This window comes from Acanthochromis polyacanthus, chromosome 18 (assembly GCF_021347895.1).
Source record: "Acanthochromis polyacanthus isolate Apoly-LR-REF ecotype Palm Island chromosome 18, KAUST_Apoly_ChrSc, whole genome shotgun sequence".
NCBI lineage: Eukaryota > Metazoa > Chordata > Actinopteri > Pomacentridae > Acanthochromis > Acanthochromis polyacanthus.
In genome coordinates this window covers 15,741,268-15,767,035 of record NC_067130.1, presented here as the reverse complement: position 1 = coordinate 15,767,035, position 25,768 = coordinate 15,741,268, and the positions used below count along the sequence as shown (strand labels likewise).

The 25,768-nt window shown below is 40.2% G+C and overlaps 1 protein-coding gene across 25 annotated transcripts in view; it reads left to right on the top strand.

Annotated features, from left to right (window-relative positions):
* Positions 1-5,223: 5,223 nt before the first annotated feature.
* The window catches only part of LOC110950497 (formin-binding protein 1), a 64,638-nt gene continuing 44,093 nt past the window's right edge, over positions 5,224-25,768 (top strand). For 23 of the 25 annotated variants that reach the window (XR_007937409.1, XM_051938145.1, XM_051938143.1 and 20 more), the window contains exons 1-2: positions 16,661-16,822; positions 24,924-25,039. Coding sequence is in view for 24 of the 25 variants with exons in the window: in XM_051938145.1 (XP_051794105.1) it covers positions 16,676-16,822; positions 24,924-25,039 (263 nt within the window). In the remaining variant the exon portion in view is untranslated. Of the gene's footprint in view, positions 5,642-16,660; positions 16,823-22,818; positions 23,211-24,923; positions 25,040-25,768 lie in introns of those variants that run through there. The other 2 variants (XM_022193095.2, XM_051938134.1) reach the window with 2 other exon arrangements.

Below are 25,768 nucleotides of genomic sequence, written 5' to 3'. Positions count from 1 at the left end.
TGCTGGGAGACATAAAACCTGAATCTTCTGAATATTTTTCAGATATGGAGGCACAAAAACAGATGGTAAAGCAGCTGGTGGTGTGGCTGGAACCCTTCGGAGGATTCTGACATGAGTACTGCTGTGTACGACATCATTGGGAAAAGTTATGCAAGCCAGTAGTGGAAATTAACTACGTACATTTATTCAAATACTGTACTCAAGTACAATTTGAAGTCCTTGTATTTTACTTGACTACTTAGATTTTTTTCTACTCAATACATCAACTTGACTTTATTAATTTAATAACTTTAGTCACTTTGGAAATTTTGTTTAATAATGCCACCTTCAGCATTAAAAAGGACAGCACATTAATTCATCAGGAAGTATACAGTAATCCAAAAATATAATATACATTGTTATATTACATGCCACTCTTCATAAAAAGTAATTTTATTTCTAGTACTTGAAGTCTATTTAATGCAAATACTTTTGTATGGAGTAAAATATTTAATACATGTAGAATATTTCTAAATTCTGGTGTTGGAACTTTTACTAAAGTTCAATATTTTTGTAATATATGATGCAAGCACAACATAAATACCATTTTCTTTGCAGAGAAAATGAGACCTCATGTTCATTTTGTGCTGTAGGTACTCAGCAGTAAAAGGAAGAAAATTGGAGTTACAACAACTAACACTGAAATCCCCAAGATGTTTATATTATTGTTAGATATACACTATCGTTCAAAAGTTTGGGGTCACTTAGAAATCTCCTTATTTTTCAAAGAAAAGTATTTTTTTTCAGTGATAATAACATTACATTTGTCAAAAATACAGTCCACACATTGTTAATGTGGTAAATGACTTCTAGCTGGAGACAGCTGATTTTTAATGGAATATCTACATAGGAATACAGAGGAACATTTCCAGCAACCATCACTCCTGTGTTCTAATGCTACATTGTGTTAGCTAATGGTGTTAAAAGGCTCACTGATGATTAGAAAACCCTTGTGCAATTATGTTAGCACATGAATAAAAGTGTGAGTTTTCATGGAAAACATGACATTGTCTGGGTGACCCCAAACTTTTGAACGATAGGTTATTGTCACCCAACTGCATACAAGACTCATCCGTCCAGCTGATGATTTCAGGTTTTCCTGAGGAACGTGGAAGTGATTCTTCTTCTTCTTTGCTCAGTTTGACTTTGTGTGAAGCACCAGTTACAGTGACAGCAGAACAGCCCCAGAGAATAATACTGCCACCTCTATGCTTGAAGGTAGGTTTGGTTCTCTTGGGGTTAAAAGCCTCCTCTTAACTCCTCCAAACATATATCTGGGCATTTTTGCCAAATAACTCAAGAATCAAAATGTATCATTGTGTTTTGAGACAAAAATGCATCATTTTCAGTGATTCCATCATAGAAATTTGGATGTGTTTGTGTCTTTGTGACAAATTTAGGAAACAATTCACCTTCTTGGCCTCTATTCACAGTCACGTTTGTGTACATTTTAGAGTATTCTACCAAAGTGCTTAGGTTCAGGGCAATCCTAGATAGGAATTCAGACAGCTGAGAGATTAATAGCAAACATCTGAAGCCATGCAAGTCAACCGAAGTGGAAGTGGAAGTAACTGCTTCTTGGGGAACTGGGGGTCTAAATGTGTAAAGGAACCACTGCGATGGAAAGGATTCAGATCTTGTGCAATGGACAGTAAGACTGGGGTCCCATCCAGTTTATGTTTTGGCTGAGAAAATCAAACTCCTCCATCTGGAGAGTGTAAAACCTAACAGAGGTTGAAACTACTCAACATCCTTCAGCATCCATGTTGAAAACTATAGAGAAACATAGACGGGGGTCTAAGAGAAACACTTCAGTAAATCAGGTTTGTTGAGACTGGACCTCTGTGTGAGCTAAGAGCTGTTCAAGCTAAATGTTTTGTCGAAACACCACAAGATACACAAAATGTACATGATGTGAGAATGAACATTTTGGCCCAAGTGTGATGACTAGTGGTTGGTGAATGAGAGAAAAAAAAATGAGGAGTGATTATTTTGTCTAAAACACAAGTGGGTGGTAGAAGCTTTCAAAGACATAAATTGTTCCTTATCCTTGTGAGAAAAAAAAAAAACAGAGCCAAGAAGACCTCAGATAATTATTGTGATATTGATAAATGGCTGAATGCATTCAAATTAGTGGTATGTCTAGAGGAAGAAGCTGTACTCTGATCTTGTATTTAGGTAAAAATACCAATACCACAGTGTATAAAATACTAAATAAATGTTTTGTTTTTTTACTTCTGTGTAAGTACATTGGTATTAGCATCAAAATATACTCTAAGTGCTAAAAGTTAACATACTCAGAAGTAAACAGGATGGTACTTTCTCGAATAATGTATTGGCCAATTACTGTATTATAATTGTGGATGCTTTAATGTGTTCATCACGTTAACATTGAAGCTACAAACGATCATTATTTATACAAATTATCTGCTGGGTTGCTTATGAATTTCCCTTTCTGGATCAATAATGTGTTTTCTTAGCATAGGCAACTTAAGTTAAAGCACAATATTTGCCTCTGAATTGTTGTGGACTATTAATATAGAGTGGCAGAAAATGGAAATACTCAAAGTACAAGAACTTCAAAATGTTCCTTGACTGCAGTACTTTAGTACATCTACTCAGTGTACTTTCCACCACTGACAATTACATGCCTTCTTATTTCGATTTCACAACTTGGTGATATTGTGCACAAGACGAGTGTCTGGATATGGCACCAAAGGCCCTTGTGCAACCCCTGGTGGCAAACTAAAATCTCACGAAAGAAGTGATTAATCCATTAGATGACGCTGTCTCCCCTTCAAAAGTTAAATCCATGATCCAAATTAAAACAAGGGTTCTCCCTGCACACCACTGACACATTAAAACCTGCTTAATCAGTCACACTGAACATATTCTGTCATTACTGTAACCAAGTCAAGATATCATTGTGTAACAATGCAATTTTTATGCAAAAAAAAAAAAAGTAATGTATTACAAGACAACTGTTATGCAACTCAGAGCAGTTAGCATGTCTGTCTGACTGCTGTTGCAAAATCTTAAAAGCAGGTGTTTGAGTTAAGTAGGTCAAATACCATCTAATTTTGGAAACCATTATGTAGCTGCATGCATACCTGAAATCATTTGAACTATTTTGAAAGAGCAGCCTAATTTGAACTCCATTTCTGTCATATTCAAATAGAAGTGCAAAGGTTTGTACCATGTGGAGGCTGTACTGGACTGCAGTGTATGAAATCTTGCAAGAAATTTATCTAAAATAGCGACTAAGCGTTGTTTTTTCATCTGTAGTTTTGGCAATAAATACTGCAACTACCTTCACACAGAAGATTTAAATAGTGGATGCCTTAAATACTTCTGTGTAATATTAGAAACTGATATGTGTTTGCTTCAAACAGATGACTCTTTCTCATGGCAGGAAGTGCAGGTATAAGAAATGAGATCAGTGATATCTCTATTTCTCTGAAAGTTTTAGTAAATGTTGCACAATTACTCCTGTAAAATTATCGTGATTAGTTAGTCAAGTCTAAGCAGATTTTTTTTTCCTGATTTTTTTTTTTTAAAGCAAGCTTTCATTCAAGGAAATGGCTTCACTTCCTTCCCTTTCTTTAGTACACTTAGTCCCCACAGTGGTGTCTCTCTGTTCTTCACCACTAGATGGCAGTGTTGTTAAAGCAATGCAAGCCACACCAGTGACTGAACTGGGCTTCCGTCATTTCGAGCTCAACATTACAGGGATCATCATCATAAAACCTAAAGTTATTGGAATGATTCACATCTCAATAATCATGATTATCACTAAAAGCAGTTGGTGATTTGGTATTTGTATCAGGAGGGATGGTTCGGTGGGTGCATCTCCCTGCTTTGTTTCACAGCAGACTGCAGACAGATTTGGACTTATTTGGAAATGCACAGGTCTTTCCAATAACAGATGTCTCAGTCAGCCATGGCAGTCTGACAGTGAGCCAACATTCACAGTGCAACTGCAATTTCCTACTGTGACATGTCAACATGTCTTTTGTCAAAGAGCCACAAAAGCTATGTGCCACAAAGATACATCTGTGCTGTGTGAGGTATAGCATGTCCCTGCCCCACTGCTGCTTAAGATGCAGGAATGCCTTGTATTCTCACTTAACTAGCTGCCATTATAAGGTGAAGAATTAATATCTGCTGGAACAAGAAGGAGCAACTCCAAGACACTGGGCATTGAAAAAAGAGGGAAAAATACACTGAGAAGTTGCAAGTCTTAGATCAATATTGATACATACAGCGGACATCTGTAACTGCAGGAAAACAGTGAAAACCTGTAGGGGCCCCATTTGTTGAATCGATTAATAGTAAAGCATGACAAAAAGGCAGACTGCTTACACTATCCTTCTTTTATCTCCTAATTCTTGGTACATTAAAGCTTCCATGCAACATTAGCAGAGGTGCAGAGTTCAGGAGGAGTGCAGGGAATACATCCTTTAAAAAGACTAAAAACAAACAGACAAACTGCACAAGTATGTCTGCCTGGCCTTTTTTTCCTCAGTTTGTCAAACACAGATATGTGTGATGTGTCCTGATTGAGCAGACAGTTTTGAATGTGAGCTGCAACTCTTGCCAAAACACACAGAACTTAATTCAAATGAATGGATTTGTCATTGACATACACATTTAAAGATGTCCCATGCAGAATTAAAAGACAAAAAAGAGGATGGTCAAAGAGAAAAATTGATGGACAAGTGTGTACTATTTGATTCATATATTGCATCATATTCCATTATATCATTCACAGTTTTCTTCTCAGAAATAAAGACCTCGTCACCAGAAAAAGAAGAAATTGGTGTATTAAAATAGCCAGAATCCAGAAATTTAAATGTCTGATGATTAAAATTTCCTGGGTATGGACACCCACTCCCATACTTAATTAAAATTGTTAAGAAATATAGGAAACATGTGTTCTATGCCTCCAGTGCAGCTTATTTCTGCTTTGTGGTACATGTTTAGTAAATCTAGAGTGTTGCCAGCGCCATGCATGACTGCCATTATCAAAGAGAGATTAAGCAAAGGAAGAAAGAGAACGTGGGGTTGGTTGCCCAGAAAGTTTGTGTAAAGCCCTCTGGGAGTATTCAATGAAACATCTGCCATGGGTGGTGACCTCTGTGAACCTCCCACCTCCCCCCAGCATTCACTCCAGAGCCGAGCTCCTCAGCAGCGCACTCTCACAGGAGGAGATAGTGAGCCAGCAGAGATATTGGTAGAGGCTTTATTGGTGGACACCCTGCAGTGACACCCCCCCACAGAGCTTTTTTTTTTTTGTGTGTGGTTAAGCGTGTCGTGCACGCGCAGAAGCAGCTGTCATTGGGTCGAGGCGCGTGCCCGCACGCTGCATATAGCGAGACTATCCTGTTTGAAGATTATGCTGCAGCTCCTGGCCATCTTGTATCAGACAGGATGAGACTCTGAAAAAAACCCGACGTGCTACAGGAGCGTTTTTTTGACAGGCGAAGACACACAAAGGCAGAAAAGCCTCGTCTGCTGCCGCTGTGTGTGCTGAGAACATACGGGTTGTGGATTATTCCGAGGACATCGTACTGAAACCATGAGCTGGGGGTCAGAGCTATGGGTGAGTCTCGGTGCACTTGTAATGTTCACTCACGCTTCTTATCGATTCCTGTTGGGAAATAACGGTTCTGAGCTGGGATACACACAGGCGGTGACAATGCGCAGTGGCCCCAGGGTTTGCCGCTAAAACGACGCTTTGCTTGCGCCGTTCGTTTCGTGGTGGATGTCCAGCCTCAGTGACATTAGCTAACGGGGGGCTAATTTGTAGCCGTAATCACTGAAGCTTGTCCGTGTTTTCGTTAGCTAGGAGGGCGCGAACGAAAATGCGCAGCTAACGTTAGCCCACCATCCATTTTGGTTTACATTTTGAGAATTTCGAACCACGCTTTGCACACACCCCCTCACAATGTAGCTGCAAATCCCAGATCCAGCGGTGCCAAGTTAAGGAGTGTGTGTGTGTGTGTGTCCGTCCATGTTGCTGTGACACTTGTTTCCCAGCCATGTGATAAATGTATAACAAGCAGGCAAATAACGTGCATTTGCTGCTGTTATCAATGCATGTAGAAGAGGTAGAAGGGGTTAAACTCCCTTATTTATACTCTGCAAACACTGGTGGGATAAAGATAACTGGTTATTGCTTTTAAACTTGGGCGTAGGTTTGATTTGAATGCTGGGAAACACACATTAAGCAGGGCATCCTTCATTTTTTTTCTCATTTCAAATTCTGGATTAATTTTTATGCACCAGCTAAGGCATTTTCTGCTTCAATTTACAATGAAGATGTCTTGATTTATGTAAAAGAAAACATTAAATTCAAGCAGTTCACAACATATAATAGAAAATATTTGAATTTTTTTTGCCCCAGAGTAGATTCAGCCCATATTTCATATTTTGAGAGATAAAATAAGACTAAGTGCTGAAGAAAAAGATCACCCTTCGAGGCGTTGTTTCATCTATTAGTAATGCTATAGCAAATAGAAGTCGTCTGTTCCTTCCTGTTTTTATTTTATTCATTTGTTCTAAGTATAGAGGGGACATAGTTGCAGGTGCAGTTAGACCACGCTGCAGCATCGAATCGTCTGACTGCACCTCACTGTCATTCTGCTACAGGGAGAAAAAAAGCTCTGGTTTGAATACGTTTCCTTATACCAGTTACAATCCTCTTTGTCAGTGTTAAGCCAAGGATGCAGCAACATTGTCCACTGAAAATAATGAATTGTTTTTGCTCCAAAATTTGCATGCAGGGTGACGAACACTGCCAATAAAGTGACTAATTCACAGAAAATGACTTGCTTTTAAGGTTAGTAACCTTACTGCTTGATCCAAATCCTCTGAAGATTTGAAGTTTGCAGCGTGGTAGGGTTGCCAGCCTGGAAATGACAATAGTAAAAGATGTTCAAAAACTGCAACACATGTATAGTAGAAACTCATGTGGTCAAGATCTATTCATCTGCACTTTAGGACAACTTAACCCTGATTTAAGTCTCGATAATTCTATAAACTTGTAGTCACAGCAACTTAAACCTTGGCTGCTTTTCCTTTCGTTCACAACACTGATTAAAACGCAAAAATTTCTGATAGGTTAGGACTTTGGGTGATCTTATACCTTATTCCTGTTTAATTTGGTTTAAAAGTTCCAATAGAAGACAAAGAAGGAGCCCAGTGACCTCACTGCAATAAATTCCTCTGCCATGATGTCACTTTTCATCCCACTGAGACTGATTTTCAAAGAGTGTTAAATTTACTATGACCTGATAGTTGCCCTTATGAAGCCACCCACTGACTGTGTCACTGATGTTTCAATATATTCTATTACACATGGAGAGCAGTGTGTTGTAAACTACCAGCAAAGCAGTAATGCAGATTACAGGACTGTGTCAAACTATTTTTATTGACTTGATAATAAGCAGTTGCAGGGGTTGCCAGGGTTTTGTCTCCAATGGCTTGTGTTGTTTTGTTGTGGAAATGAACCACTGGAAAAGCTGTCATTCTGCTGTCTGTGCAGACAGAATGTCCCGGCAGAGGCGCTGCCTTGTTGTTGCAGGATTCATTTTTAAATGAAAGGTGGTATGTTTGTGTGTCAGTGCAAACATGCATGCCTATATGCTTGCAAGTTACTACACGGAGCTGGCATTTGAACCTGCTAGAGGGGTCAGAGAGTATTGACATAAACCCGTGTTGCACTCCTTTTAGTGCAAATATTTATGGCAATAACAGCTTTTTCATTTCATATGGTGTCTGATTTGATGAATTGCTGCGTTCAATTTTGATCTGAGGGCAAAATTCCCTCCTGAACAAATACTTTCTCTGTGATGCAGTGTTTAGCACTTTTGCATGGATGCAAACTCCACTCTAAAGTCAATATTATAAGTACATTTTTTTATTTTCTTTACCAAGCGGCGGAAGGGGCCTGGAGATAGTTAGATCAGAGATGTGTTTTCCTTTCTAAGAAAAGAGGGAGGGGGAGACACGCCACTAAAATTCTCCAGTAATTTACCTGGTCCAAAGTTCACAAAGAAAACCACTGGCACTCTGCATTCTTTGTGTTTTCCCAGTGTTGTCAGTGTATTTTAACTTTTCTACTGCAACACTTGACCGAGGAACACCATTGCCCAGGTAGTCATGCAAAGCAAACATAGCCTTCAGGTACGTCATAGGCTTTCATGTGTACCTATGAGTCTGGAAAACGTTTGCAAGTTTTTAAAACAGAGACTGAGCTTTTACAGAGAATAATGTATTACAACCAGATGCTTGCTTTTTTTTCCCCCCTTGTGGACCGAATGGAATCCAGACACTTGTTTCTTTAATCTTCTCCTCTGCAATAGGGAGGCAGATTGAGTTCAGCAGTACTCTACAGGTGGTCACCGGATAATGCACACAGCCTGTTGTGTTGTTGTCCCAGCACCTACACTTTTATGTCGGGCAAGGCCAGGATGTAGTGGGTTAGACTGCAAGTATCTTTAGTATTTACAAGTAGGGCTAAAACTAACAGTTATCTTCATTAGATATAAATCTGCCACTTGCAGTCTTTCTTGGTCAAGGAAATGCAAAACAAATGCAGAGGCATCTTCAAATGACTTGTTTTGTCCTTTTAACAGTTTGTGTGGTTTACAGTGATTTTAAACATAGGCAATCAGCAAATGCATGCATTTAAGGAGCTGAAATCCAAAAATGCCTTCACTTTTGCTCACTAACTGCCTTAAAGTGTACCAATTATCATGGCTTTCAATTTTGGCTCATTGGCAGCTATAGTTCTAAGCTTTTGTTTTTATAGTGGCGACTTCCTAAACTACTCATTATTTTTGACATGTAGGATTTATGTAAAATGGATCAACTCGGTATTTTAGACAGACTAAATTTTGCAATGATTCTGCTCATTGTCTTAAAGGTAGCTAAGAAGATTAAATGGTGCAACATGACGGATGAAAGACGAAGCAACACATGCATGACACATTTTATCACGCTCATCCTGTTGTACCTCTCTCTGAACAGGAAAGTAAATGATATTTCAGGAAGTCGAGCAGGGTTTCTCAACCGCTTCACCGACATGACTGTGGTGAGGCAGTGCAAACAGGTCTTGCTGTGATACCCGCTATCATTACTGTTTCATGGAATCAGTAGAATAGAACCGCAACTTTATTGCAGTCGAGGACGAGCACGGCTGAACTGTATCAAATTATATTGATCGAGCAGTTTACTTGATGGGGTTTTGTGAATACGAGCCATGCTACAGCTAGAAATTCACATTCAGATAAACAAACTGGATAAATAAACAAGCAGAAATGATTGCAGTGGGCTTCTATTGTTTGAACTTTGTTACTCACAGTGAGTACAGCACCAGTCGGTTGACTCCAAACTCTTGAATACCTTTAGTGCAACATCATAGCACTGATTATAGTATTCACTATGTTCTTAAAGACAGACTGTGTGAATGTTTGCTGACATCACTGTCCTGTCCTTGTAACATTACAGCAAGATACCAGCAGAAACCTTTCAAAAACAGTGTTTGAGAAGACTTTAGTTTTGCCTTGCAGCATTTATTCTGATTCATCTACCACTGAGCTCATTCTCAGGGTGTTAAACTTCTTTTGATTTTGACACAGTTGTGTTGTCTCTGCACTGAAATGCTCTGGAGGTTGGCGCCAAAGTTTTTTGCCAGATTCTTAGAAGATGACAGTTGTTTTTCTTTTTGTGAAAGCACAGAATGCAGTAAATGGATCAGAATGGCATGCATGCAGAGCAAGGACCCCAAACCCCTCCTTAATAGGCATTTTGTACAAATGTGACGAAAGAAGAAGGAAGTCAAATGTGGTGAAACATGTGACAGTTTCACGGTGGAAGTAGGGTCTGAAAAAGACTAAAATATTACACGACTCTTTTTTATTTAACAGTAGGTGCATTGCACTCTGAATAAGCATTCTAAATCAAGTCAGATTCGCGTGAAGTGTCGAAGAAAGTCTGAAGAAAGGGAGACCACAGTGTTTCCTCTGGGTTGGCTCAGGCATCAGATCGAGCTGGTAGAATGAAGCAGCAGAGGTGTTACTAAAGAGGCCAAACTTATTTTGCAAAGGGAGAGCAAACAACACAATGCAATCAGAAAAGATAAAAACAACACACAAGTGTGCAAAGTAGCTCAAACTAAAAAAACCAGAAGAGTTTCATTACATTAGACAATGTGCCTACTACACCTTTCCACTATGACACACCTTGATTGTTTCACTTCTCTCACGTGGTTAATTTGGGAACTGGATTCACAGTTCCATGAAAGGTTCACTAACTCTTCATAGTCTGCAGGATGTAAAAGTGTTTTTAGTTTCACACAAGTAATTGCTAAAGCAAGATGGACAAGGCCGAAACTCTGTTCAAAGAACAGCAGCTCAAGGTAAGTTAAACTGCTCTGGTGTCATCCGCACTGTATTTAAACTAGGAGGCGTAATGGCTCGTGTGATCTCTAAAATGTACTTGTCAGGTTTTTGTGTCTTTTTCACACAGAGGTGGCTGTCTTTGCATAATCAGTGCAAGTCAAGGTGTAGATGTCTGCTCTTGTCTTGCAATCTTTCTAAGTTGTTGGCAAATGCCACTGCCCCTTATGTAACTTAAAAGGGAAAGTGGTATCATCTGGAGAGGCCTTTTCAGTGTTGCTTGTTTTCTCCCGTGTTGTTAAGCGGTGTCCCAGACTTTGCCAGAGGGGCTCAGACAGGAAAGTTCAATCAAAACCTCATGCTCTTGTTTGTCTAGCTTTTCGTCATGCATTCACAGCGGTGAGGTATCAGTGCTGATCTCCTGGTGCTGTTGTTTGGAGCTTGAAAACAGCCCAGGGTTAGATTGAGATTTCCTCTGTGTTTTCGGCCATTGCACCTCGTCTCGGTTCCCCCCAGTGTCTAGCCTTGTCCCCCGCTGTTCACTTGACATTCAGGGCACTTCCAGGACTGAAACCAGAGCTGCTTTGTTTCCCTCAGTCAGTGTGGTGGAGTCAGTGGGGGTCAGAGCCTGAAACCTTTGCCAGACTACAGCAGGCCTCCCCATTAAATCTTACACTCATTGCCACCCACCTGCTGACTCAGTGATACCACCTCAAGCCAATTTTCTCTTCTCCTCTTTCTTTGAACCCCTGTGACGGTAAAGTGGTGATGAATGGATCCACATTTGATCTGAAGCCTCCAGACTGCACCCCAGGGAGTGAAGAGCAGAGAGAAGTGAGAAGGAAGGGCTGCTTACACAAAGTAGGCTCATACTGCCATAGAAGATACGCAGATAGTTTCTGTTTTGACTCACCCTTTGTTAATCAGTAGCAATTGTGATAATTGGCTAAATCATTTATAAATCGGATAAATCAGAATGTGTTTGCTGTTTGATGAATTTGCTGTATTAAAAGTAATAACTTCAGCTTTGGGTGTTTTCTGACCACAATTGCCGTCCCTCAGCTTCCTCAAAACAGAATAGGAAAGGAGAGCTGTTTTGTCATGTTGTCCATGAAAATATGACTCAATCCTTCCCGTTGCAGCCTCTAATTTTTAGTCACCGCCTCTTCTGTTATTTGTAAAGCCAGTCTCTAATCACTGCTGTGACAGTGGAAATTACACAGCTATAGGGCCTCAGTTACTTGAGCTCTGACATATTGTCACCTGAGCTTTGTAGCCGTCCGTGTTCTCCTAATTACTGTTATATTGTCCTACATACTGTCAGCATGATTTGTTCTTTAGTCAGTGACAGCGTAGAGCTTCCCTCAGCTGAGTAGTAGAGTAACAGTAGCAGAGAGCAGATGGCTATTGTTAGCTGTTTTATGGCTATTCAAGGTGACTGTTCATGAACAAAGGCCTGCAATGTCTTTTTTTGTGCGACCCTTCCTATTTTTAGCTGTTCGCCATTGTAGCTAAAGCTCTGAAGCCTGTAAGCAAAGTAGCTCATCAGGTATTCAGTTAACCAAAAGACTTCTGACAGGTGGCACATGTCCAAAAAATATATGGGTCGTCCAATGATCGAAGGGTCGGCGGTTCGATTCCCGCTCTCGCCTAGTCATGTGCTGTTGTGTCCTTGGGCAAGACACTTAACCCACCTTGCCTCCAGTGCTCTCACACTGGTGTATGAATGCATGTGAATGTTGGTGGTGGTCGGAGGGGCCGTAGGCGCGGATTGGCAGCCATGCTTCCGTCAGTCTGCCCCAGGGCAGCTGTGGCTACAAATGTAGCTTACCACCACCAGAGTCAGAATGTGTGAGCGTATGAATAATGATGGATTCATTGTAAAGCGCTTTGGGTGTCTTGAAAAGTGCTATATAAATGTAACCATTATTATTATTATTATTATTATTATTATTATTTACATAGTTTCACCCGATCTTTGACTTCTTTGGTTTAAAAAATGTGTTGGATTGTGAAGAAACTGTAATTTTAGGTTTTGAGCTCAGATGTGAAACAATGCCAAGAAGAAATCTTTGTCTACTTCAAGTGAGCTTATATCTAATGGAGAAAACAAATGATACGCAAAGACATACACTCGTGCTCATAAATCTACATACCCTGGCAGAATTTGTAAAATATGTACCATAGTTTAATGACAACATTAATCATCAGAGCAAATACAATTGCGTGACATTAAATAACTTTGTCTGACCACTACCCCTAAATGAAAGAAAAGTTTTTCCATGATCAAAGCATATTTTCTGAATAAAACGGACAATATTTCACAAGTTTTTGCCAGCCCAGGATATGTAAACTTAAGCACAGCTGTATATCCCAGTGTTTTGAAGAGGAGATTTTTCTCTTTCCAGATTTGACTCCTTGAGTGTTTTGTGCCTGTAGTTCTTATCCCTAAAATACAATTGGATGCGACAGTGTGGATGTTTGCGGTAGCCCTCTGGTAAACAGACCAACTTGCATGTGTGCCGAAGTGGTAAAGATGACAGTGTAAATTTGATGCCTCTGTTGTCTCCATCTGTGCTGTCATGAAGTCTGGGGATGCTTCCGAGGCCAAAAAACAGTAGGTTTGACGCTTGTGTGTCAGTGGTGGCCTGTTATTTTGCCTCCTTGAAATCCCCCTATTTTTAAGGGATGCCAGATGTGGTCATTGCACACGTTCTGCACCATGCAAACCTTTTCATCAGCTATTTTATAGCTCCCTAATGTGAAATGATTCAAACGTATAATGAAAACCGGATCATGCAGCCATGCAGTTGCCACACGTTTGTCTCCCACTGCTTTAAAGTATTCTAACTGCTGAAGATAAATCCAGCATTTACTCCAGCCCACTCATGCCTTTCTGTAAAATTTCTCACTTGCTCTTTTCTTTGCTTCTTTCATCATGTTGACTCACTGGCTTAATGGATGCAACTTCAAAAATGTAGCTCATTAGCCATGAACATGTTTGTGCAGTGTTTCTAAGCTTAGGTTTTTCCCTTTACTGTGAAGAATTAACCTCATATTTTTGTGATTATATTAAGCGGCTGTGTGAGCTTAAGGAAGCCTCCTGGCAAGATAGTGCGTTGTGTTGCAATCTGTTGCTGCTCAGAAATCTGCAGGCTACTGTATCAGAACCTATTAGCTTTAGCTGGATTATTATTTTCATTAGGGCACTATGCAGGGTGGTGATGCCAGACAGAGAAGGTGGAAAGCATTAATTGTATTAGAAAAGGGTTTTGGCAGAAAGTGTCATTTGAAATTCTATCCATCATTGTCCCTAGTGAGGCCTGGCTGCATTCAATAATGATATCCCTCTGCACAAATTTGATAGGTTTACGCGTCTCTCTGAATAGGTGTTACCCCTCAGTGTTCTGCACATTAGCATAGAATACCCCGCTTGCAGCTGTCTTGCATAAAAAGTGCGTTAAACACATTGACAGACCAGAGTGCCTCCTAGATGAGTAATCTGCTTGCCGTGTCAGGCAGCCTCTAGAAAAGTGGCATCTTTACTCATATCCTGACATGAGGCAAGCCAGGGTGGAGTGAAAGTGCTGCCACATAACTCAGAGAACTTGCCTGTGAAACTTTACCAACCAGAGATCCCAGCTCATTTTGACAGTACAGTGGCAGTACTTATGTATTCCAAGTCCTCAGAAGCCTTTACCCTTCGAGAAGTAATGTAAATATTGTAGCGTTAGTGTAAAAGAGAGGAAAGAAGTGTGTCGAGCTTTGGTTTCAAACCCTTTGTGGTCAGTTAGCAGGTTAGTTTTCTCATTATGACTATATATATGTATTCAGCTGTAGAAGTGTGTGTTTGGTGTAAGAGGAATAGATCCAACATAATAACTCCCTCATGTGCATTATTTAGAGTGTTTCTGCTGTTTACTATTTAATAATTGAGTGAGTGTGGAGTGTCAACCCATGGACTGATTTGCTAATAAACTGTTAAATTCAGTGAGAGGAAAGCCATGACATTGAGAACAGCTGCTGTATGTTTGTATGTGATGGCCATTCCAATGAAAAACAATGTTCTGATTTAAAAGAGCAACCCTGCTGCAGTTACATGAGTTTTCTGATTACTTTTATGTCATCTTTCTGCACTATCTAAGTTAAGTTGTACTCTGTAACTGAAGAGGAGGACAAGTAGTACAAGACCCAAAAAGGAAATGCAGTACATGGTTGGTACATAGCTGCATGGAGCCGTACTGAAATATGACTGGATCTTCAAGAGAGTGATTTGACTCTTGCCATCTGAAGCTAGAATGTATTGAGTAAAGAGCCTGTGCAAGAAGAGAAGTCTTACATGAGACTGACAGGAAAAAAAACTTTTTGACAGATCTATTTATGATGTGAAACTGTAAGCAAGACACACAGTCGGGTCGGAGTCTAGAACACATAAAATGCAAACATGTTTAATCTAGTCTCTCATTTCCTCCCATAATGTTTGCCAGCAGACTTAATTACAAGCTAGTGTTGTTTTTTTGTATGTAATTTTTTTTTTTTTTCAAATTGCACAAGATCCAATGCAACCAGAATGATAAGGACTGACACCTACTGGTAACCAAGTATAGTAATCGTAGAGGTTATATTTTGACCCACTGCAAAGCAACATGTTGTTAGTATGTTCAACAGAAAACATCTAAATCAGACATGTCATGGCAGCACGCAACAGGACTGCCTTTATAGGAGATTCACATGAAACCTGTGTAACATCTGTATTACTAGTGAACAGCTGATCAGGGTGTCATTTACACACAGCAGTATGAACTCGCCGTTTTGGTTTCTTGCATGTTTCATGCTGTGTGTCAGCTTTTATCTGCTGGACAACAATGACATAACAGAGACTAAACAAAAGGGCCAAAATTTAGATCACCTAGGTTAGTTTCATTTTATAAATTATAAGCAATCTTTTTTACAGTTGGAAAGTAAACTTGTCAGTGCTAACTGGTGGACGAACTATTATCTTAATTGTCACATAAGGCTGACTGGGCTGTAGCACAACTTCTTATTGGTGGACTTAATCTCTGTAATTTCACATTTCAAAGAGACTAATGACCATTTAAAATTTAAAACACGTATCAGTCTGAGGAACAGTGCATGACATAGATACATACACACAGAAAGCCCCTTTATGATATACTGTACAGATATAATTGATAGATATCCATTTTAATATTATATTGATGTTCAATTTCTGTCATTGTGTTAACATCCGGATTTTTGGACAAACTGTATTTTGATGCTTTGGCAACACTGCTTCTGGGAACTTTGAATTGAATTAAGAACTGTAATACTGATACAGATTTTTTTGACAATAATTGGCTCATGTTAGCTTTTAGAATGTGTGGAAACTAACTTCATCAGCTGAAAGTGCAACATTTTAGCAAAGTGCAGGCAGTGCATAAACGCTTAGATTTAAAGTGTGTAGGCGTTCACCGTGTCAGGCCAGTGTCATAGCGCTGACATGGATTCATTACTCAATCAATACCTCTCTTGCTTTAGCCATCCATATCCATACAATGTTATCAAGCTCCTGGGCTGAGAGGCAGCCTATCACAGGCAAATCTGGATTGCTTCCAACTTGTCCACCAAATGAATGAGGGATGATGTTCAATCGATGCCACTAGTATGCTGTTGAAGCAGATTGGTATATAAAGCGTCATTGCAGTTCCTTCGTATTGAGCATATTCTAAAGTTCAAAGTTTTCCATCATTCCAGAGAATATGTTATATAAGAATTAAAGCGGTTTATCCTCCAGAAAGAACAAAAACAGCTCAGTGGGGACAATGGCTAATGTGTTTTTGTGGGCCCAGCAGGATTAATCCACCGAGCAGCCCATTGGATGGAAAGGTAGTTAGAGGGGAGGTGCAATAATCAGATTAATAACAGCGTCACTTAATCAAGTTCTGTGCTAGTTACAACATTTCTGTTGTTCATTCTCATTACGCTTTTGATTCTGCCTGCACTTGTTGAGCTTCGATTGACCCTCATGAGATGAATACGTTCTTGGATTAGCTATTACCAGGATATATGTTGTGTTTGGAGTCAGTCTCTACACCACCATATTGTGGATCTTAAATCCGTTAACGGTTGGCTGCTTGGCTAAGACTTGTTCTTCTAGTGTATTTTATCCCACCAAGATGGATTGACTTAATTTTTCCTTCTTTTGACTCTTTTACGACTTGACAACTGTGACCATGTTGCGGAGAAGAAGTGAGTTTTTTATTTTCCTGGACAATGCTTTTTCTGTCAAACCAGAGAAGGAAGAGCAAAAAGAAGAGCCTGAGCTGAGTCCTTATGAAGAGTATCTGCAGGTGTTACTGCAGATGAAGATGACCAGTGCTGTAAGTGAGCAGAGACGTAGAGGCATCCTGAATTTAGTCATATTTGCAGCCTAATTCTTTCCATTCAAACGTACATAGTGATTAGTCAAAGGCATAGTGCACCAGTCATATAATGTTTGTCGTATACTGGATAACTGGTGCGCAACAGGATGGGAGATTGCACTTTGTGAAATGAATAACTCATTTGACAAAGGGTGGAGCCTAAAAGAAGCTGCAGTCGAACTTTCTTTTTAAGGTCTGTGAATGAGTTGACCACCCTTCCAGTTATTATGACTCACAGCTGAGTAGCAACAATTTCCTGTTACTTAACTGTCACAAGAAGGTTTTCTTATCTGGGGAACCAGCTACTCATACGTGATACTTTTCAGTAGGATTGAATGATATGCAGAAAAATATCATACCATGCGACATTTTTTTGTAAATGTTCTTTTTTTTTTTCATTTCCACCGAAAATATTGTTTAAAAAAAGAAGTCTGTGATTAGCAAGCATGTTAACCACAAACCCATCTCTGTTTCACTCCAATGCTTCATTTCAAATGGCATTTTGTGGTTCATTTTACCTTTGCCAAGAACACTGCAGCTCTTGTGATGTGGATATCGCGCTTAATCTCATTGCAATACTATTTTGATGAATTGTTCAGCCATGCTTCTCACCACTGTTAAAACACAGGAGATTAAATAGCAACTGGTGCAGTGTACAAGCAGGCACGGAGAAGAAATATATGAGCACCAATGCATGATACACGTGTGCATACACCAACACACATTCTTAAATTTCAGACCGGCAGAGGCGTTGTTTCTATAAATATCTACATGGCATGCAAACAAGAGCCCTTACACATAAAGGTCACCCACTGCCCCAAACAGCTGCTCATATTTTGCAGAAAGTTTTCTGTACATCTCTGGGCATGTGTCTAGTTCTTTTGGGAGGATATTTTCATAATATTATCTAACACCCGGCAACTGATGATTTATCCAGAATGGAAGTGTCTTTGCAAATGGTAGTTCAGTTCTTATGATTTGGTCTGCATTTAGTAATATAGCAGAGCTTCATTAGTGTATGGTGAGGTATATACAGATTGAAACGTTACAAAATGGATTTGTTGTTTTCAAGTATAGTGGAAATTGTCAGTGTAGGTTGTTTGCAATCATGTGTCAAATCCTCATTCAGTGTGGGTTGGCAGGGGGCTGACAAACCCTTTCCAACCTTTAATAACCCAAAGTGAAATAGCTGAGGGAAGCTATTCAGTGGATCCGCACATGATCATCTGTCTTTGTTTATGAGTGTTCACGTGTGTGTTTGTGTGTGTGAGTGTGTGAGGCTACTGTCCCCTTTCCTGTGACTCCTCTGTGAAGCAGGGGTTACGCCGGGCTATGGAGACATTGTTCCGCCCCGCTTTCTTGGACAAAGCTTGATGTGTATTCGAAAGAGGGTTTGGCATCTCCACCAAATATTTGTTCTTGTTGCCGGACGCCCACTGAAACACTGCACTGACCAACTCATGGACGGCAGTAGATTTCCGTGGCTCTGCTTCACTGGCCGCTCCGCTGCGCTGAGTCTGGGGTTTATCCGCTCTGCTATGGTCAGTAAAACGCTGTATGAAAGGTGGTGGATCATCACTCGAAGAACAAGTCAAGAGAATCAGACATTTTGTGCCACATTGCTTTAGTCTACAAGGCAGAGATAGTTTTTCGAGAACAATTGGGCTGCTTGTTTCCTGTTTTAATTGGCAGGGCTTTCACAGCATGATGAACAGTGGCAGATAGATGTAGTGTCTTTCTATTTCACATTCTCTCTACAGTTTGCCAGCTAATGATGCTCCTAAAATAACTCATTCATGCTACCATAAAGCCTCTAATAGACAAACATTTAGTTCCACTCTTAAACCATTTTGTCTCAATCAGATTAAATTGGTGTCAAACTGCCAGGACTTCCAGCTTGGTCTGGATATGGACCCCAGATCAGTTTATGGCCTGCGGTTCTGTCCACTTGAACCAACATGTGGAAGAGAAGTCCAGAACAGAAGACAAGAAATAAGCTCCTCCTCCAGTTGTTGAGATGTTTTCACACCCCCAGCCTACTGTCCTAGCTGCATGGTCGACACATTGAACCATGAAGAAGACAATAGCATCTATAGGCCTCTTGTCCGATTGTCTTCACTCGAGCTGAACATCTGTCCCCTCAGCCTCTGTTGATTACCCCCCTACTCTAGTCTATTCTTTGTCTTTCTTTTCTTTGATGGGTTTTCACTTACACAGTGTGACAGGTTGAAGCTAAGTTTGGAAGGAATGAAACTGGCCTGTGAAAGCATGAAGCCAGATTTTGTTTGGTTGAAGAGACATTTTTAGCTTTGTCATAAATACATTCATACTGCTGCAACAAAATAATTGCAATAGCTTTACATCCTGTAAAATAGATTTTTTCTTATTTATCAAATCAGTAGTTAGTTAGATAACTGGCCATTTCTACCAGTTATATGTTTGTTGTTAGTGTGTGCCGGAAACTATTGATGTGCACATCTGGGAAGTCATCTATAATTACATTCCTCTGAAACTTGTACTTCCAGTTAAATAAATTTAAGATCTATTTTTTTTACACTTCTTAGTCTCTAAAATGACCTAATGGGTTGCAAGGTTTGAAATAACTGAGAATATTTGCTTCTAAATTCTCTTAAACGTACAGTAATGTCTGATTACATGCAGAAAAGTTATTTTTGTGCCTTATTTGCATCTGTTTTAATTCATGAGCCAGCTATTTCCTTTTCCTGCTATGTGTTCTGTTCTCTCCGTTGACCAATGAAAAGACTCCCTTCTTTCTCTTTTCCTGTGTTTTTAATGGTGTATTGATTTTTGCTGTGATCATCAGAGCAGCACACTGACCTCTACAGAGGCGGTAAGACTCCAATAAAAGTGTCCCCAGGAGCTTTTGTTCAGGCGTTTTTAAAAATCAGTGCAGTTCTGCTATTACCAGTTATATTGTGAAGTAAGTCAACTCACTCTGCTGATGTGGCATAGAGGCAATATCTTCCAGAATCTGGTTCCGTGCTCTCACTTTCTTGGCTTCATCGTCCAAACAGAGAGATGACCATGTGAAATAGTTCTTATTTTGTACAAGCTGTATATTTCTGTCATTGAAGGGCATTGTGCATTGTTGCCTAAATGTTGCTCCAAAAGCTTGAAGACGGTCACATTTTCAATGATAATTAATTTCCTAATTTAAACTCCAGGAGGTATTGAGGCACACTGACTCTCTACTGCCCTCTGTGGTAGAACTGAGAAGCAGAAGTTCAGATAAGAGTCACGGGTTTTGTTGAGATAGACGTACACGTGTTGGTGTCACGCTTCACAACATTTTTCTGACACTGAATGAGGAATAGGAATAGGCTTGGTGTATGTGGTACATTTGCTCTTCACGGTTGTTCATTTGCCATCCTGGATAAACAGTTCATATGGATAAGTGATGCAAGTTTGAGAGTTAGTGTTCTGAAAATGAATCCCACATCAAGATTTGACACAATAATATCTTGAAAGCCTATTACATAAGATATAAATGTATTATTGGACTCCCTAGAAGCTCCTCTAACAGCTCTCTTTTCGTTAATGCCATTTTCAGCTTCTGGTCAACATCACGTCCGTGTTTTACTAAATAGAAGCAACAGTTCATTCCGTCAGGTGGAGGAAGAAACCTCTATTATAAGTGATGTAAGGCAGAGATTGAAGAAGCAAAGAAATGCCCTAATAATCCTAATAAACCTTGATTTGGAAATTAGCCCTTGCGGAATGCTTAATGTTGAAATGCTTTATCTGAGAACAGTTTGTCTGAGCCCTTAATGAAACTTACATTTTCCAAACCAAATTCTGTTGTAATCTGATCAGAGGTCTGTCCCGAATGTTTCAGTTTAAGTTCTGGTGTCTTGATTTGACTTTGTGTTTTCAATTTGACCAGGTGATGTAAAACTGCATCCTAATACATCTTTGCCCTATAAATGTTGCATATGCTAATAGTCAGGTCGGTGTGCCCTCATTGTGGGTACAGATTTGAATTGGAATGGTAGCTAAATAATGTGCATTAGTTCAGATTAACTGGCAGTCCGATGCGTTAACCTGAAACATAATCTCCATCCCCACTTAAGAAGGACAGGGAGTCAGGAGGCTGATCCTTAAACAAGCATGCGTTTGTTTTCTTACAGCCCATGGACAACCTACATACATTTACTAACTGCTAAGTGTCTCCTTTGTTCTCTGTTTGAACCCGTTTCCCACTTCCTGGATGATAGAAAATATTTAGCTACTCGGTTCTATTTGTTTTCTTTCATGTACTACCACAATAGTACATGCATCACAGTGAGTGGGGCTGTGTCCTGAAATAATAAGCACCTCCTTGGATCCCCCACTTACTCCCTCCTGCAGGGACCAGGTCAGGTGTCAGAGGCCACAGATGAAAGAATGGAAGCAAATCTAGAGCAGGAGTAGAAGTTATTAGTCTTCGGTTTGAGGGCCAGAAGAGCAGGCTGTAGCAAATTCTGTGGGCAGGTTTGGCTTTAAGTCTGGTAACTCTTCAGCCAACAATGACAGAGCTGACACTCTGTGATTTGCATGCAGTCTGCACAAACTCACTGGAGTTAATGAGAACCGGATTTGTTTTGCACATGTAGTCAGATCTTTGAAATTCATATTTTCCTACTCAGAATATTTTTACCAAAGTAAATCAGAATGTGGACACTCGTCCTTGGCGCACTGATGCTTTGTATTTTCCACTGATGCGAGTGCAGAAAAAAGATGGTGAATGGAAAATGATTTTGTCTTTATCTGGCTCTGGTTTGGAAATGACTGTGTTCATAGGCAGGAAAAAAAATGGCGATCTAGCAGCAGGTGGTTTCTATTTAATTTCTTTGTTTCTTTGTATTAAGACAACTCTTATAGTAATTCTGCTTAGACATTTGCATTTCTGCTGCAAAAAATGAGCATAAAACTACAACTAACAAGTATTTTTACTAATGATAAATCTTCTGATCATTTGTTCTGTGTATGAAGTGTCAAGTAGAGCACAGCACCCAACATGATGGCTTGAGTTGGCTTTATTTGTCTAACCAACTGTCTAAAATCTAAATATATGAACTTTTTATCATGGAGAATCTATCGCATTTGAGAAGCCTCAACCAGTAAATATTTTTGCAGTTATTGCTTGAAGCTATTGATAGATGATCACAGCTGTTGCTTATTAGCTTTCATTTGATGGACTACTTGGCTAATTTTTCCATCCAGAAAGGAAAAAAAATGTTTTCAATATTGATTAATTTGCCTGTTATTGCCTTGCTGGTATTTAAATGTTTGAAAACCTGCAAAAAAAAAACAAAACAAAACAAAGCAAATGTTCAGAGACCAAGCTAGTATACTGTTGTTTTTTCTGACTGATAGCTTGAATCTATGTTTTTTTGGCATTTTGTGACAATGGATCCAATTTCTATGCCGAAAATAATAATGTATTTTAAGCAGCGTTGAATACATTACAAGCTGGAATGACAGGAGATTGATGGAAAGAGCAGGGAGAAGATAAAAGTATATGCTTGTGTCTGACTTACTTTCACATAATGATAGTTCCTTCCCTCTGATTCATAATTTATTAATCAGCTTTTGCTCTTGTAGCTGGGAAATTGCTTTGTGGATGACTTTTCCATTAAACTCCAGCAAGTATCTCTCAGGTCCCATGTGACCTTAGCAAAGATTCATGATCTCAGAGTGACTCATCACATTGTGGATCACCAGCTCGATGCTTTTGTTTTGTTTTATATAGCAGATTTTACAATATAGTGCAGTGAAGCCGGGGGCAAAGTTGAAGAGGCCCCAGCAGCATTGGCTTGTAGCCCCCCTTAATTTAATCCCCTCCCATGTAATCCCGCCTCTTCTGTCATTTCGGTTCCTTTCAAGCCCCCCTCCCTGTGTTTTTCCGCTCTCTCTCTCTCACCGTCCTCCTCTCTCATCCCACTTATTCCACCTTACGCCTGATGGAGCATTAAGCCTGAATGCTGTGGGCAGCAGTGGCCTCAGACTGTGTGTTTGAGTGCGCCGGTGCTGCATCGGTCCCTCCCCTGCTCTCTGGAATTCCTACTCCTTCCAGATAATCGGGAATTACTCGCTACAACTGTGCAGTTTCTTTTGTTATTGAGTGGGGTCAGCGGGCATTGTTCCCAACCCAGGCACACTCTCGCTAGTCTGTGCTTGTTCCACTTCGGATACCTGGAAAAAGATCTTGTGGATGCCCTCTCCAACCTAGGCTCAGTGTTTTTTGTTTTTGCTTTGCTGTTTTGGAGAGTTGGATGGACATTTTCTGGATTTGGATATTTCACAGTGAGACACAGTGGATAAGATGGTGCCCCTGCAAAAAAGGGTAATCTGAGTTATGTGTGCGGAGGAGGAGAGGAGGGTTTTGTGTGCATGATGTAGCTCCAGTGACGTGTGCTGCTTGTTGCCTGTTTTGTGCCCTGAATGGTTGCTGTCTTGTCAGAATGAAGTAAATGCTACTTGATTGCTTTAATTAGCGCATGGATCTCAGTGAGCATGCTGTTAGGCATTTAAAGGAAATGCAAACTTGTTGTAGAAAGAAGGAAAACAGTGGCTAGGTGAAACAGGAGATAACAAAGAGGAGTGAGGAGACAGACGAGTTGTCTCTTTTTCAGTAAAATGCCTAATTGTTCGGTTTTATCTTGTCATTCTTCTGGTGAGTGGCTTGTTGATGAGTGATTGCTCATTGAAACTGCCTAACAATGCAGACTGGAAAATCCCCCTCCATCAAAACACAACCTATTGTTTTCCCTGAATACCTAAATAGCTTTTTCAAAGGTGTTTGAGAGATGATGCGGCTTCAGTAAAGCTTAAAAAAAACCTCTCAGTTGTTCCGAATTTAAAGCATACTGCAGTTGTAACAAAAAAAGCCAGAAAACACACTTAAAGATCCCTCAAATTGTTACATGGCTTTGTCAGCAGTACACCTCTTGATCTTTTCATTACCACAACCGCTTCCTGTGTCAGTGATGTGGATGTGCTTTCAGTGCAGCATGCTAAAAGCAGACAGATAGCACAATGCATGGTTAGCTCACAGAATTAGACAGACCTCGTCATTCTGACGCTTCAGCTGCTTAGTGTTCTGTGCAAGAAGATCTGTTAGCTGGACTTTACAGGAGGACTTCAGACATGGTAGAAGAGAGGATGGGGGGCTGTTGGAGCTACACCAAGGTTGTCCTTTTTTTTTGCTTCATTTTAAAAATTAAATCAGAAGATTGTGTGAATATAACCACATGAGCATCAGTAAATCTTAGCTGTGGTGCGCACATGTGTGTCTGTGTGTGTGTGTGTGTGTGTGTGTGTGTGTGTGTGTGTGTGTGTTAACTGATATCCCAGATGAAGTGGTGAAATTTTTCTGAAGTGGTGAATTTCAAGATGTAACCGCCGCCAACTAAAGGCTCATTTTTTCCTCACAAGTCATGAACAAATCCTGAATAACGAGTTCAGCCTGAACAGCTGTATTTGGTTATCAGTAGTGCAGACTGCTTACTGCCTATTTTTACTGCAAACTACACTCTGTAACAGACCACACTTTAAAATTCTATTATGGATACTCGTGGAGACTCACTACCAGTAGCTTAAAATGACTGTGGCTAGAGGACAGTGTCGGTCATATTCAGGTCACACCAAATTTGACGGTTTAATGCTTGACTCAGATGCTTCTGTCTGATCAGTGACTTGGAATAAACATGTTGACTGATGCATATATGGCCAGTGACTCTGGTTGAAGGGAGCCAGATGAACAATATTCCCACAAAAAATCAAACACAAGGCCGAGTAGAGAAAGACGAGCCATTTTAGAAGGAGGAATTTTTTGCTATGCTGAAATACTAAGATGAATGCTTGGTAACATGTGATGTATTGAAAGCAAACTGCAAACAGCAGTAGGTCCTATAATGTGTTACTATGTAGCGTCTTTTTTTTTCTGGCCTTTTGTTTGTTATGCCGAAGTTCTATCAGTTCTTTCTGCCTAGTAAATGATAGCAGACTTCTGTCTCCTTTGACTGATGTAATCATTGCATCTTCCTCTTTTCTGCAGGATCAGTTTGACAACTTGGAGAAGCATACACAGTGGGGGATCGAGTTTGTGGAGAAGTACACCAAATTTGTCAAGGAGAGGTCAGAGATTGAAACCAACTATGCAAAACAAATTAGGTGAGTACTCAAGCTGACTTATGATCCATTTTCAGAGTTGCAGCGTGGTAATTAGGGTGGATGGTTTTCCTCCAGATGGCTTAGATAAAAAACCCACTCTGCAGGCTACAGCAGGATTTGACTTGCTGAAGTATCCTTGGAACAAGAGATTGAATCTTTACCAGCTCATTATGAAGCTGACCCTGACCTCTGACCTCCCTCTGGAGGAGGAAGCTCAAATCAGAAATCCCACATGGGAAGTAGTACACTGGAATATTAAAAAAGGCTCCTGTTTTAACAGCAGTACTGTTGTTTCCAAGCAGGGAAGCAGAATTGCTTTATGTAATGCTAAAAAATCAGGCGGAAGAGGATGTCTGTTCCCCCCCCTCCATCCTTTTCTCTTTTTTTTGTACTCTGAAGAGTCTCTCTGTCTGCCTCCTTCTCTCACTCTCTCCTACATGCAGGCTGTCTGTTGTTGTTGCTGGTTTCAGCTTCAGGCAGTAGGAAGTCAGGTTGTTGGGGGATGGGGAGGAGCTTGTGTTTCCATAGAGACTACTAGGTATCAGCGTTATCAACCCCAGGTCTGACCCAGATTTTTTTCCTCCAACCACAAGTGTCGGCACCGCCCCCTCCAATTCTCCTCACAGACAGTGGGTTTTGGTGCAGTCACTGATTTTCAAAGGCAGTGATGGGAGTGTGTACAGTCCTGTGCTGAGTGGATCCATCTCCTAAGGCCTCCTGCACGTCAGC